Source organism: Stegastes partitus, unplaced genomic scaffold, assembly GCF_000690725.1.
Source record: "Stegastes partitus isolate 25-593 unplaced genomic scaffold, Stegastes_partitus-1.0.2 Scaffold1051, whole genome shotgun sequence".
NCBI classification, from domain to species: domain Eukaryota; kingdom Metazoa; phylum Chordata; class Actinopteri; family Pomacentridae; genus Stegastes; species Stegastes partitus.
Window position 1 is genome coordinate 211,893 of NW_007578782.1, and position 13,316 is coordinate 225,208.

The 13,316-nt window shown below is 38.4% G+C and overlaps 1 protein-coding gene across 1 annotated transcript; it reads right to left on the bottom strand.

Moving 5' to 3' along the window:
* Positions 1-424: 424 nt before the first annotated feature.
* crhbp (corticotropin releasing hormone binding protein) lies at positions 425-7,572 on the bottom strand. The gene is made up of 7 exons (XM_008295485.1): positions 7,483-7,572; positions 7,294-7,387; positions 6,050-6,207; positions 4,387-4,597; positions 3,666-3,811; positions 660-777; positions 425-579 (listed from the first exon to the last, which is right to left on the bottom strand). The coding sequence occupies exons 1-7, from the start codon at positions 7,570-7,572 to the stop codon at positions 425-427; spliced, it is 972 nt and encodes a 323-aa protein (XP_008293707.1).
* Positions 7,573-13,316: the final 5,744 nt, after the last annotated feature.

Consider the following 13,316-nt stretch of genomic DNA (forward strand, 5'->3'; position numbering starts at 1 on the left):
GGCACATCATGTATCACTCACACAAACGGAAGCTAACATTCATTTTAGCACCATTCCTTTTCAAGAATGTTGATCACAAACCCATAAATAACATATTAACAATATAAGTGTCATCTTAATAAATACACCTATAGTACACAAAGCCAGAAATGAAATCAACAGCATTTCCACCAAACACAAAAGGACACTTAATTAAGATTTATTTAGCAACAACTAGAATGAAAAGATGGGGGGGAAGAGATACCAGTAAATGCTGGAGTGTTTAATATTCTTATGACAGTATATATTGTATTTTTAGTACACTTTATCATCTTTGGATTGAATCAGAAGGACTGGCTGGGTGGTTCTGTTGCTTTCAATAAAACAATTTTTAAAAATGTTTGCAGTCAAATGATACATTTGTCACGTTATGACCCTGCTAGGATCAGTTGCTGAAACAGAAATCTTCCACGTTGTTGAGTTTGATCGTCTGTAACTCCTGACTGTCGAGTAGCCTGTAGCTGAAGGACACTCGGTTGACGAACTTCCCGCTGGACACCATCCTCACCACCGTGTTGTCACAGCCGATCTTCATGTGGGCTGCAACGGAAAAGGAGGAGAAGTATTAACCAGGAGGTCTATTTCATGAAGAGGGATGGCTTAGATCAGTGTGTACTCACTGGGTCCAGTGAAGGAGATGCACAGGTCTGTGATGGGCAGCAGCTTTGACGTATCGATGCCATTTCCTCCCAGAAGCTGCACAAAATCCCCAGTTTCTGCACATCCAGGCATGGACCTCTGTGGAAATCAACATAATGTTAAACAAACACTTTGCATCAACCAGTTTATCACACTAATTGATTTAATTTGCCAGACTAAAAAAAATTGATCAAATGCTTGTATTTGTGTCCTGTGGATTAAAACTTTTTTTTTTTTTTTTTTTTTTACATTTTCCTGACACTTTCCTAGAAACCTCTTGTACACTGTAACATGCAAAAACTGTTACAAAACAAAACAAAACAAACAAACAAAAAACAGCAAATACAATGAAACAGTTTTGTTTTATGCTCACATGTTGTTAAAGAACAAATAACTATTTGTAAAACTACAGATTTTTGCTGTGGACGTGAGTTAGGTTTTGCCTGTTTTTGTCAACATATAAATTAATATTTTTTATCAAGGAATTTTATGACATATTATCTAGTAATTTAACAAAACAATATCTGTAAAATAATTATATATATATATATATAGGCAAATAATATATATATATATATATATATATATATATATATAATTTGCTGATTAAATTACTGTTAAAAATTGTAATTTCATGGTTAAACAAAAAACAAATTAAAATTGTAAAAATACAGATTTTTGAAGTGAATGTTTTAAAATAAATATCATGTACAATACTATTTTTTCTGTAATTTACTAGTTATTATCGTTAGCTTACCAAACAGGGAAACTTTTTTAAATAACATTTATTATTATTATTATTAGTAGTAGTAGTAGTAGTATTAGTATTATTGTTGTTGTTGTTGTTGTTGTTACTACTACTAATAATAATAAAATTAAAAATAGTTTTTGTTTTGTATTTTCTTGTACAGTGTACTCAGCTAAAATAACCTTTTCACAACAGACTATTTAACGTGTTATAGCAAAAAACATCTGGTGAAACACATTAAATCAGCCACAGCTCAGGTCCAAGCTGGACCTCCTCTGAAGCCCTTTGGGACACATAAAGCTTTCTGTGATTCTCAGTGACAATCATGGTGTAAACACGGATATTTGGATGATAATATTTCCTAATAAGCACTAAACAAAAAGTACAGCTGAGGGAGGGTCATTTGCTGCATGTACATTTGGTCATGAACCGAGGTGTTGCACAAATTACAGCTGCTGGTGGTGGTAGAGGAGAAGTCAGAGGACCGCATCAGAGGAGATTATTCTTCACCCTAGTCACTTTTTTCTTTGTTTTTATCTACATTGCTGAAATGACAAATTTTCACCTTCAGGTTAAAAATGCGAACAAATGTTTTGGCAATTCATCCAAGAGTCACTGAGATATTTCCGTCCAAAGCGGTGAACCAACAGACCAACATTTCTAGAACCTTGGCTTCTAGTACGACTACAAACATGATTCATATCTGATCCAGTGAAACACAACTTTTATTACCAGTAGATCAGATCCTTTAAATGTCCCAGAAATGTAAGTGTCCTCTACAGTCTTTTACTTAACGTTGTTGACTTCATCCACATGTTAAAGCATTCTGTCATTTGGATGTCGGTCACTGTAACACTGCTGCTCCTTACGCTTTCATTCAGACACACCGAACACACTGACAGACTGAGCCACGGTACATTCGTGATGTTTTCCATACATGCTAGAGACAATACATCGTAAACTTGTACAAGTCGATCTGTTACTTCGACTGCATGAAACATAGACTCATGTCATGTTGAAAGTGAAACACTGTCACTTGTTTGAAGAGCTTCAGATGAGCTATGAGGTGGTTTGATGCCCTTGGAGCGTTGTACAAAGTGTTAAGGACCATTACATTGCAACCATTTGTCCATTACAGAGGGATGAACTGTTTTCTGGTCCGTAGCAAGGTCAGGTTTTAAGTTGAACTGGTTCACATGTTAGCAAATAGCTGCATTTTTACAATCCAGCAGGGCAATTTGGAGTTTTCGTTCACCTGTTGAATGCCAGTCCAATATTCACTCGCCTCTGAGCTCTGTTTTGGTCTCCACCAACGTCTGACAGAAATATCTCTCTCTTAAGCAGCTCAGTGTTCGACAGAGCTCTCAAGCTATTCACCACCTGTGTCTGCCTGATGTTGTGTAACACACAGAGCAGTCTGTCATCTGTGGCTGAACCAAAACTGTAAAGTTGTTATGCAGGAAAATCTAAACTGCGAGCTCAAAGATGTTTAAATACTCTGAACACCTGAGAGGAACAGCAAAGTCAGGTGTTCATTCCTCACTTGCAGGTGTTTGGAGGGTGACTATGCACATTAAGCACGATCGGTCCTTGTTACCTTTTTTGACAGAAGTTTATGCATTTTCTTGTTTTTTTGGTTTTGTTTTTTTTTAATCATTTGATGAACACAAATGTCTACTTTGGTTGAGTAAATGAAACCCCAATAAGCTGTTTAATATTTTTTCCCTCAGTTCATATCCTGCTGATGTTTGTGATTTAGCTTGTAGGTGCCAGAATTTCTCTGTGCAGGAGAAACTCTGACTTTTGCTATCATGTGACCCACCATTAATATAAAAGAATATAATATTATGTTGCTTCAACAAAAGTAGACCACAGCCAACAGGATCATTTTAGGAGGTCCTATAAATGAATGCTTTTGCCTGGCAGGAACTTAAAGACTTTTAATTTTTGCTAAATTAATCCTTTCAAACTGTAAAGCTAAGAGCTCATCACAGCACAAGACCTGTACGTACCAACAAGGTTTTAAAGGCTTGGTTCACTCAAATCAGTAGGAAACATTATTTCACTGAGGCACTTGTTTACCTATTGTCATTTTTCACTGCTTTAAATGTTCTGAACAAGTTTAAATTCGTCTCCACTGTAGATTGCACTGGACTTAGTGCCTGCTGAGGCAACATGTTGAGGCGAAGAATCGAGAGCGCTGAGGCGACACTAAAGTGTGTTTAATGACTTTGTTCACCTTGGGGAAGTTGTTGTAGTGTCCCAGGCTGAACTCTGAGATGTCGATCTCCACTGGATATATGATGGAGAAGCTGCAGTTTCTGTGCTGCTGCGGGATCACCATTGTGTAACTGCCCTCTGGTGACTGGGAGATGACATTACAGGCTGCAGAGAGACCAGGAGGCTCGTTTAAAGCATGACGGATCCTCAGAGGCAGAGGAACATACAGATATGGGTGATTTACATACAAATGAGGGGTAGAACACATGCGCTGACAAACATGAAGCATCCGTCTACATTGTTAGTCAGAAGGTGAATTAATTAAATGATCTTCTGTGTTAAGAAGGGAGGATTTCTTTGCTTTTTATGACTCTTCTGATTTGTACAGATCAGATAAGAGTTAGCTTCAGAGTTATCAGGCTAATTTTGGTATCAACAAAATTAATAATTTTAAAGTCATCAGGGTGACAAACATCTAAATCAACTAATTCTGGGTTGAGTGCAGCCTTTACATTTGTCCTTTCCTTACATGTTACTTCAAGACAACATTTGCAGGCTGTTTATAGACAAAGTGACGACAAACTGCCCCCCGTTAGTGCAGCTGATGAGCAAAGCCCCCCCTGCCAGGCTTCGACTATCACCACCTCAATCACACATTAATTGCTGCAGAAATGGGTTGACAGCTGAAATGGTTATATTTGTGTGCGTGTATGATTGATTGACTGTGATTATCCACTTACGGAAGGGGTTGATGTGTTTCCTGACTGTCAGCGTGAAGCTGCTGCCGGCGTTGTGGATGCGGAAGAAGACCATGGCCACGTTCTGAGAGGAGCGCACGCTTTTCCTCAGTGATCCCGAGTCGCAGTAGTCCACGTAGCGCTCGTGCACAGGCAGCGCGTGATCCTGGGAGCTGGGGAACTTCTGTCCTTTCATCACCCAGCCGTCAAACACCTTCACGGGACACGAAAAGAGAGAGATGCTGTCAGTAGGATTTAATACCCAGTCATCCAAGAACGTGAACAAAATTCTCCGAACCCCAAAACCTGCTTGTGTGTTTGAAAGGCATGTTATCTTTAAAAAATAGGCAAAATTACACATTTTGTTGTGAAAACACTTTGAAAGAAAGAAAAGAGTCTGGCTGTCAACCTTCTGATGGTTCTTGAACTAATCTGCACAAATATTAACCCTATGCAGGCCTTTTGGGATCTTTTGGACCCCAGGCCATTTGGTTTAGGTGACAGGTATGTTTTTTGTTGTTGTTGTTTTTTAGGATAAAAAGATGGACATTTGTCAGGCATTTGAAACCAAAAATATGTCAACTTATCAGAAAATATATTTAACAAAGTATAAAAGTCTAGAATGAAAACCAACAAATATTTTGCACATATTCTTTCTTGGGGTCCAATGGACCCTGAAAGACCTTCTACGTATGGCAACATGAAAGTCCTGAACAGGGTTAAACAAAATCTAAGCTTAGTATCATTCAGCAAAATCACTTTATTCTACTTGTCCTATGTCAAATTTAGCCCAAAATAAATAATTTGCAAGAACAGATGGAAAATTCTGCTCTTCATGGCTCAATTGTGAAGCTATTAGTGGCTCAGTTGCGACCAACATTCACATTATGAAGATTCAGTGACTGTTCGGCTGAACATCACACATCACACATGGAAGAAAAACAAATTCAAATTGTAAATACTCACATATCTATACTATGTGGAGTTTTATATTTTTCAGCATTGGTAACACTTGGTGGGCACTTCAAAAAAAATACAGTGCATGTCAATTTCTTTTTTTTTTTTTTTTTTACTTTTGAAAAATAAACTATCAAAGATATTGAAATATTATTGAAAGACATTTCTAAGTTCTCTCTACTTCTAGCCATGGCTGTGCTGTTTCCATCAAGGTGCAGGACTTTATATTACAGTGATAAAATGAGTCTCCAGTTAGTAAAAATGTGACAACAGCAATAAATGCCCCGAAACTACTTCGAGATCAGAGGTTCAATGTAAAATTATTCCAAATTAAGAAGCAGTTTTTGCTGATCTGTCTGCAGAACATTCAACTCTTAAGAGTTCATGATGTGTCTAGCGTGCAGAGCGTGTCGGCCTGTAGCCGTGGAGGTGTGCTTAAAGGTCAGATCACCTAAAGTAAGCAGGCTAAACGAGCTTTACATTAAAGGAGGATTTTTGTCTAATCAGGAAGTGTTTCTGAGCTCAGTCAATCAAGTTAACTGAGCCAAGTGTTTGATGGCATGAAAAAAGCACACGCTGCACCACAAGACAAAACCAACTAACAGTTCTCTCCCTGTGATTATAAAGTACATGCAGAGTTCAGGGCTAGACCTAAGAAGCTGTCTGTGTGGAAGACGGGTGACGGGTGTAAAAGCAGTGAAACGCTCACAGTGATGAAGTCTCCGCCTCTGCAGTCGATGTCAACACTGTCATAATCCACACTGATCACTTCGTTGGGCTCTGCCATGAAGAACGCAGCACAGCTGAGCTGAGGACGCTCTGCTGTGAAGGTGAACTGACCCTCCACCGCGACCATGTCCAGGCAGCCTGGGAGACATGAAGGCATTTCTACAGTTACAGCTTACATGTGCACGTGGAACCACCTCAAAATAAATGCACAAGATGTGTTTGAATTTTGTTTAATCAGTGATTTTTAAAGATGTAATTACATTGCACACTTAAAAAAGTCTGTTTTAAAGAAATTTTGCTTTTTATTTTACAGATTGTTTTATTACGTGAAAAATTATATTATTTTATTGAATTTCCCTTCTGGGATAAATAAAGTATTTTTCATTTCAATTCATTTCATTGCACAACAATATCAAGAAAATTTCAAAAATACAGATTTTTTTTCTAATGTGAAATAACATCTAAATAACCACAAACTGCTCATTTTTACATGGAATTTTAGACATCGAATGACTGTTTCAACACATTTGCAAATTTATCATGAATTCACAAATATGATGTGATTATGTCTTAGATGAAGCTGTTCAATTCAAGTTTAAGCCTGTATGTTTTATCTAACTATTGACTGTTAACAGAACAGAAGTGTTGGTTCTGTAACATTACACAGATTGGTTTAGAAAATGAGCAGCATCTTGTATAATTATGAACACTTTCACAACTAAAATGTTATATAAGTATCTTTTCTTGTCATTTATTTTTTATTGTAGTTTTAAATAAATACTTTTAATTTTATTATATATTTTTTACTTCAACTTCTTTAAGACTTTTGATTGGGAGCATCTGCAACTAAAAGCAGCTTCCCCTGGGGGATCAATAAAGTATTTCTGATTCTGATTCTGATTTTCATCAGTGCATAACATCAATAAGCGTTGATAATAAGTCGAAATAGGATTTGAAAAAAGAAAAAAATCAGTGTATCCATTGTAGATGCATTTTTTTAGGGTACAAAAATATTTCTTAATGACTTATTTTTGTTACATTTCTTCAGTTTTCATGCTGGGTTAATACAACGATGTTAAATCTTAATAGAAAGAAAACAGGCTGAGAAATGATTTACAAAAGTTAAATAAAACGCAAATGACTATTTTTATATTCGAACACACTTAAAAGCTGTTCAACCAGTCAGTTATATTGATTACAAGTTGTGGATGTGACGTGACTTACGTAAAGGTCGACGGTACATCAGCTCCTCAGGTGTTTCTCTCTTGAGCTCCGAGTTGAAAAACGAGTATAATTCATCTTTTGAGATTTCGTTGTTCTGCAGGAGACAGAAAAGAGATGAGTGAGCAAAGTTTACCAGACAGCTGTGACTCTTTACAGAAGGGAACATGAGGAAAGTTTCAGTCCACCTACCTCAATATATCTGGAGTCTCCTTTGAGGACAGACAGACACAAGACCAGGAAGAAAAGCTGCTCTCGGAAGGTGCGCTCCATTACGCGCATTTCTGTCTGCAAGGCGCACCTGAGCGGAGAAAGTGTGAGCTGCTCTGCGGCCGGAGCTGCTTCTTATAGGAGCAGATTCTGTGTGACATGGTCGCTGTCACCCACCGTGGACGCCCTCCCTCCTGGACCATTGCGTGGTTGTGACGAGAGCAAGGATGGGCGAGAGAGAGAGAGAGAGAGAGAGAGAGAGAGAGGTGGGGGAGAGGGGGGAGATGGGCAGCTGATAGCGACAGGAGCGGACATGAATCAAGCTGCCTCAGGTACCTGCTGCAGCCCTGCTGTCCAGCAGTGGAGCCTCTACAGAGTTTCCTTTTTTTCCTATAGAGATGAACAGATGAACAATCTGGAGATGGCACAGCAACACCAAGAGTCAGGATTTCTGTCACTGGTGCAAACATCCTGCTATGAAACACAAAACTCAAAAAATTAAAAAGAAAATTTAACAAAAAAGTCTGCATGACAACAATATTTTGACTTTGCTAAGTGGACTTGTAATAATATCCAGTTGGATGGAGCTCAGGATTCACATGTAACTGATGACTTACCTGCTGTGGCTGTGACAGCTCACCTGTCTGCAGTCAGAGCAGCACACAGTGTCAGTGCTGTATCAATGTCTCCATGTCTGAGATTATGTGTAATTATAAGTAATTAGTGATGTAATGGTTGTGTTTGTTGAGCATAGATGATCACACCTCTCTCTCTTTGGAGATGCTGATATAAACCCTATTGCTGTCTGATGCTGAAAATATTTAATAAACTTCGTGGAGAGAATCCTACAAACAGCTGGAAGCAACAAACTGAAGTTTAACATCAAGTCATTGCTTTTTCCCTAACTGGTTGGAAAGAAAAATCAATCTCATTCTCATTAAGCAGTGGGGTGTGAGGATGCTCATAAAACTCTCTGTGTCTATAAAAGCACAATATACATAATCATTATGAAACTGAATGTTCTCCTCTTGGGGCTGCAGTGGTTTGGTAGCTAGCACTGTCGCCTCACAGCTAGAAGGTTCCCTGTTCGCGTCCTAGGCCTTACTTTGTGGAGTTTGCATGTTCTTTCTGTGCTACAGTCCAAAAACATGCTGAGGTTAACTGGTGATTCTATATTGTCTGTGGGTGTGAATGTGAGTGTGCTTGGTTGTCTGTCTCTAAGTGTAGCCCTGTGATAGACTGGTGACCTGTCCAGGGTGTCCCCTGTCTTCACCTTAAGACAACTGGGATAGACTCCAGCCCCTCGTAACCCGAGTGAGGATTAAGCGGTGTATAGATAATGAATGGATGGATGTATTTACTCCTCCTTAACCCTCTTAACTCCAAGCAGTTTCTGGCCATTTTTTGCTCCTGTCCTATTTCTCCTCACTGTTGATTCATTTTTCACTGCAGTATAAAGTCACAACTATGACTAGAAGGAGAGAGAACTTATAACAGTTATAATGCCACAAATTAATTTTTTTTTTTAAAACAATGCCACAAATTCAATTTTTTTTTTTTTAAATCAACAGTTTAATTTCTTTGATTGCTCATTTTTTCACAAAAAAAAAGATAAAACCTGCAATCTATATGAACATTTTTGCCCACAAGCGCCCACAAGTATTATTAATACTGTAAAAAGGTAGCTATACAAACTCTAGATATTTAATTATTTCCATTTTTAATTACTTTCCATAGTTGTCTTCTATCTGTTCTATGTCAACGCAGCCTGCCGGTCAGCTGAAAAGTGAAGGAATGGCCAACGACTCCCTCGTTGTGCCAAGATTTTTTTTTGTTTTTTACATAGTCCAGTTGGAGCAAGCAGCTTATTTTGGCAAAGTTTTAAATGAGATGTGTAAAACAAAGTCATTGTTGAGTGAATGCAACGGTTTTACACCGAAACTTGGTTCATTTTTGGGGATAGAGCCACACATCGTGCATGAGTAGGTGAGGGGCCTCAAATCTTGAAAATCCAAAGATTCTGTCTGGTGTACAGATTTTTTAGTGACAAAATGTCTTTCAAACCCATAAGTGGTTTTGGAAATCAGAGGGTTAAAGTACACAGTTGTGGCTTTCCATTTCCGTAACAGCTGCTTATAGTATGCAGCTATCATGTAATTTGTGTAATTAACCAACGACATGGGCAGAGGGAGACCTGCAGCTTGAATACATCTGATGTACTGGAGCACCAGGAGACCATACATACAAGACAGGGGTGAAAAGAGGAGGTGTGGATAGATGGGGGATGGAGACAGAGGGTGATGCTCGGTATCGGTTTAGCTGTCTAATAGAGAAATTGAATGACGGAAAGTTTCCATTCACACAACAGTCTTACTCATGTAACAACCTGCTGTGATATACGCAGCATTTACCTCACACCTCATTCACCGAGCTGCGTTCACGCCTGCCTTGTGTGATGCGTTCATAACAAACCCAGAGGCCAGAAGGTGAGGAAACTCCAGTCAAACCTGTGTGAACACCAAACAAACACCACTGAACTATTATGACTATATTATAACTAATTTTACCGCGCGTTTGTATCCAGCAGGAGTTAATACGGTGAACAACAACAGTGAGGACATCTCTGTGCAATATCACTTAAATGTCAAGTGATTCTAAATTGTGTTACCTTTCTGTAATTGAACTTCTTTTAAGCGGAACAGTAGGAAATTTGCTCTTCTGTAAAATTAAACATACAATATTAAAGATATTTGGAGTTTCTATTGTGAGACTCCACAACAGAAACTCCAAACAAAAGCACTTTCCAAGATTTACATTTCACACATATTTTTTAATTCGTCATCTTCTACAGTTTCATTTGGCAGATGCTTTTATCCACAGTGACGTACATCGGAGAGCAGATACAACACAAGCAAGGATCTAGTCAGGAGGAAACAATCTGGATAAGTGCCACATGTCAACCTTTATTTTTGATGTCAGACTCAATCTTTCATGGACGAAACCATATTTGCACAAGGTTCTGGAGAAATGTTCTGTCATTATGCAGATGTGTTTTGTCTCCAGCTGTTCCTTGCTGAAAAGGTTGTGTTCCTTTCCCTTGTCAACGTCAAAGTATTTTGGTATATCTACAAGCATTTATAGTACCATCTATACATTTCATCCCTCCAACACCTTTTGCCCTTATTCAGCCCCATATCATCACACCTCCACTTATGTGCTTTACTGTCAGGACTATGCATTCACTGTGGTGACCATGTTCACCTCCAACATGCTCAGCCCCATCTGAGCTGAGTGTCTTGGTTTCATCTGACCAAAGAAGGTGCTCCAACATTCATTGTTATGCTGTTTTGCAAAGTTTTATCTTACAGTTTTGTGCTGAACAGCAAGCAAGGATGTTTTTTTTTCGATGTCGCCAGTAAAGGTTGACATTATGCACCATTCTTCTCACTGTTTGAGTTGTTCCCAAAAATCAGAGATCCTAAAAGTAGCACATTGTCCATCGTGTCATTTTAGAAGGTCCACCTCTGCAGCTCTGATCAGTGGTACTACGGCTTGTTTTGTATCTCCTGCTACAGCTGTGTTTCAGCTAATGTTTAGATGGTTACTTCCTGTGCACTTCTCACAATCAGATTTTGAAGTCCCTCTGACAATTGTGGGGCGATGATGCAGACATGCAACTAAGAAAGAACTAAGAAAGTTCTGGTGTTTACAAGTCAGTTTATAACCATGTTCATACATAATTTGGTTTCAGTGATCACAGATTTTCTAATATGTGTGGCAGTGACGTTAAGTGTATTTACTTTTGTTTCACCGAGTTTCTATTTAGGGGCCTGTGTTTATAGTATATTCAGAATCATTTGACATGAAGTGATGTTGATGTGATGAAAACATACACGGCCAGTTGTGAACAAAATCCAAATGAAACCACAACACTGAACATGTTGCATGCCAAATTCTGCACATAATTAGTTGTTGATTATGTTCTAGACAAAATGAAAAGTATTTTCTGTCATCACACTAATGAGATTTATAATTGTGTTGCTGTCACACATCTGGTTCTTTTTTCAAAACTATGTCACAACATCTGTAAAATACAACAACTTGCTTGTTTTCCAGGCAGAGAAAACTAATCAACAGTCAAGTTAAATGAGTAAAATACGTGACCGCTGAAAAGTTTCAGGTTGTTTTCACAGACTTTTTTGAAAGTCAAGGACACTGAGTGCTTGTCTTCCACCTGTCTGAGCTCAGTCCCCGAGGTTTGCAGGAGCCTCAGGCTGTTGAAAATGTCACTCTATTCAAATGCTTTAAAAACCGGGCCTCGGTGTAATCCACACTCTAAACAACATGTTTGCTTCACCAAGATAAGCAGTGTGTCCCAGGGTATATTTAAACCTGACATATCAGAAATGGGAAAATCCATTAAAATATTTTAATTCACTGAGAACGAAGACAGAGTTTTGTCTATGCTGTATATTTTTTTATACTTATTGTGCTACGTTAAAGTAGCACAATAAGTTTTGTCTTGCATTTGCATGTGTCTTCAGGGAAGGTGCAATTCTGTATTCATTATTTAAAACATACAGACCCTTTTAGCCACAAGCACACAATTAAATACTAATCAAACCAAGCCTGCATCTACACCAAAATGTATTGATTTTAAGATGAATAGCTTCTGCTGTTCCTAGCGTCTACAATACTCTAGTGGCTTAGGATGCCTAAATGGAAATATTTGGGCTACAGGAAGACATGTAGAGTACCTGTAATTGTTGCAATTGTTGCCACCACATAAGACGAAACAAATAATCTGTTTGAACACAAGAATTACGTGTAACAAATCCAAATCTCAATGACATCCAAAGAAAAAAAATATTTTGTTACACCATGCAGCAAGGTTCCTAGCATTTTTTAAAAACCTTTTTTAAATTTATTTTTCTTTACAGACACCCTTGTTTGCCCTCTGATTAAGTCCTAACTGTTGCTACATGTCCTTCTTTGATTTGTCAGATGTCTGTCACCTGAGCATTTAAGGGAAGACATCAGCCTTGATGGTTAATTGAACATGGGTAGTGCTTTGCGGGCATTGCTGACCTTCTTGCTGAGCTTGTGTAACCCCACTGCTGAAAGAAAAAAAAAAAAAAAACCTGGGTTGGATCTCTCTCTCCCTCAAAATAACACATTTTTCAAATTGAGAACAATGTGCTCAGTCCTGGTGCTGCTGGACCTCATTGCAGACACAGTGAATCACAGCATCTGTGATTTGTGTATACACCAACGACAGTCATCATTTCCTTCAGTCAAGTATGGTGTCCCACAGAGGTCAATTTTAGGACCTATTTAATTTTTCATTATACATGCTTCCACTTTTATTTTTATACCGACAATACACTGCTCTACCTGCCTGTTAGTCTCTCTGGGCTTGGTTTGCTGATTTCTCTCTCACACTGCATTACTAGTGTTACAAACTGGATGACCTTTGACGCCACTAATCTTGTGCAATCATGTTTTTACCACCTTAGAAATACTTCAGACACCAGGACCATTTTATTCACTTTTATTTCTTCTCGGTTCGATTATTATGTAGTTTGTATACATTTGAACAAAGCATAACAATACTATTTAAAGTGCAATGACGCAACAATGTAAAGTGCAAGGCAAGGTTGCACAGAAGAGGACAATAACACCACAAATAGTACTGCATTCCATAAGACTCAAATACACAAAGTGCTAATTAAAGCTGACAGACAGAGCTGGTTCTGGAGAGGAGAGTTCACAGTGAATGGGGGCAGCTGGGATTCAGGAGCTGGATGCTTGAGATC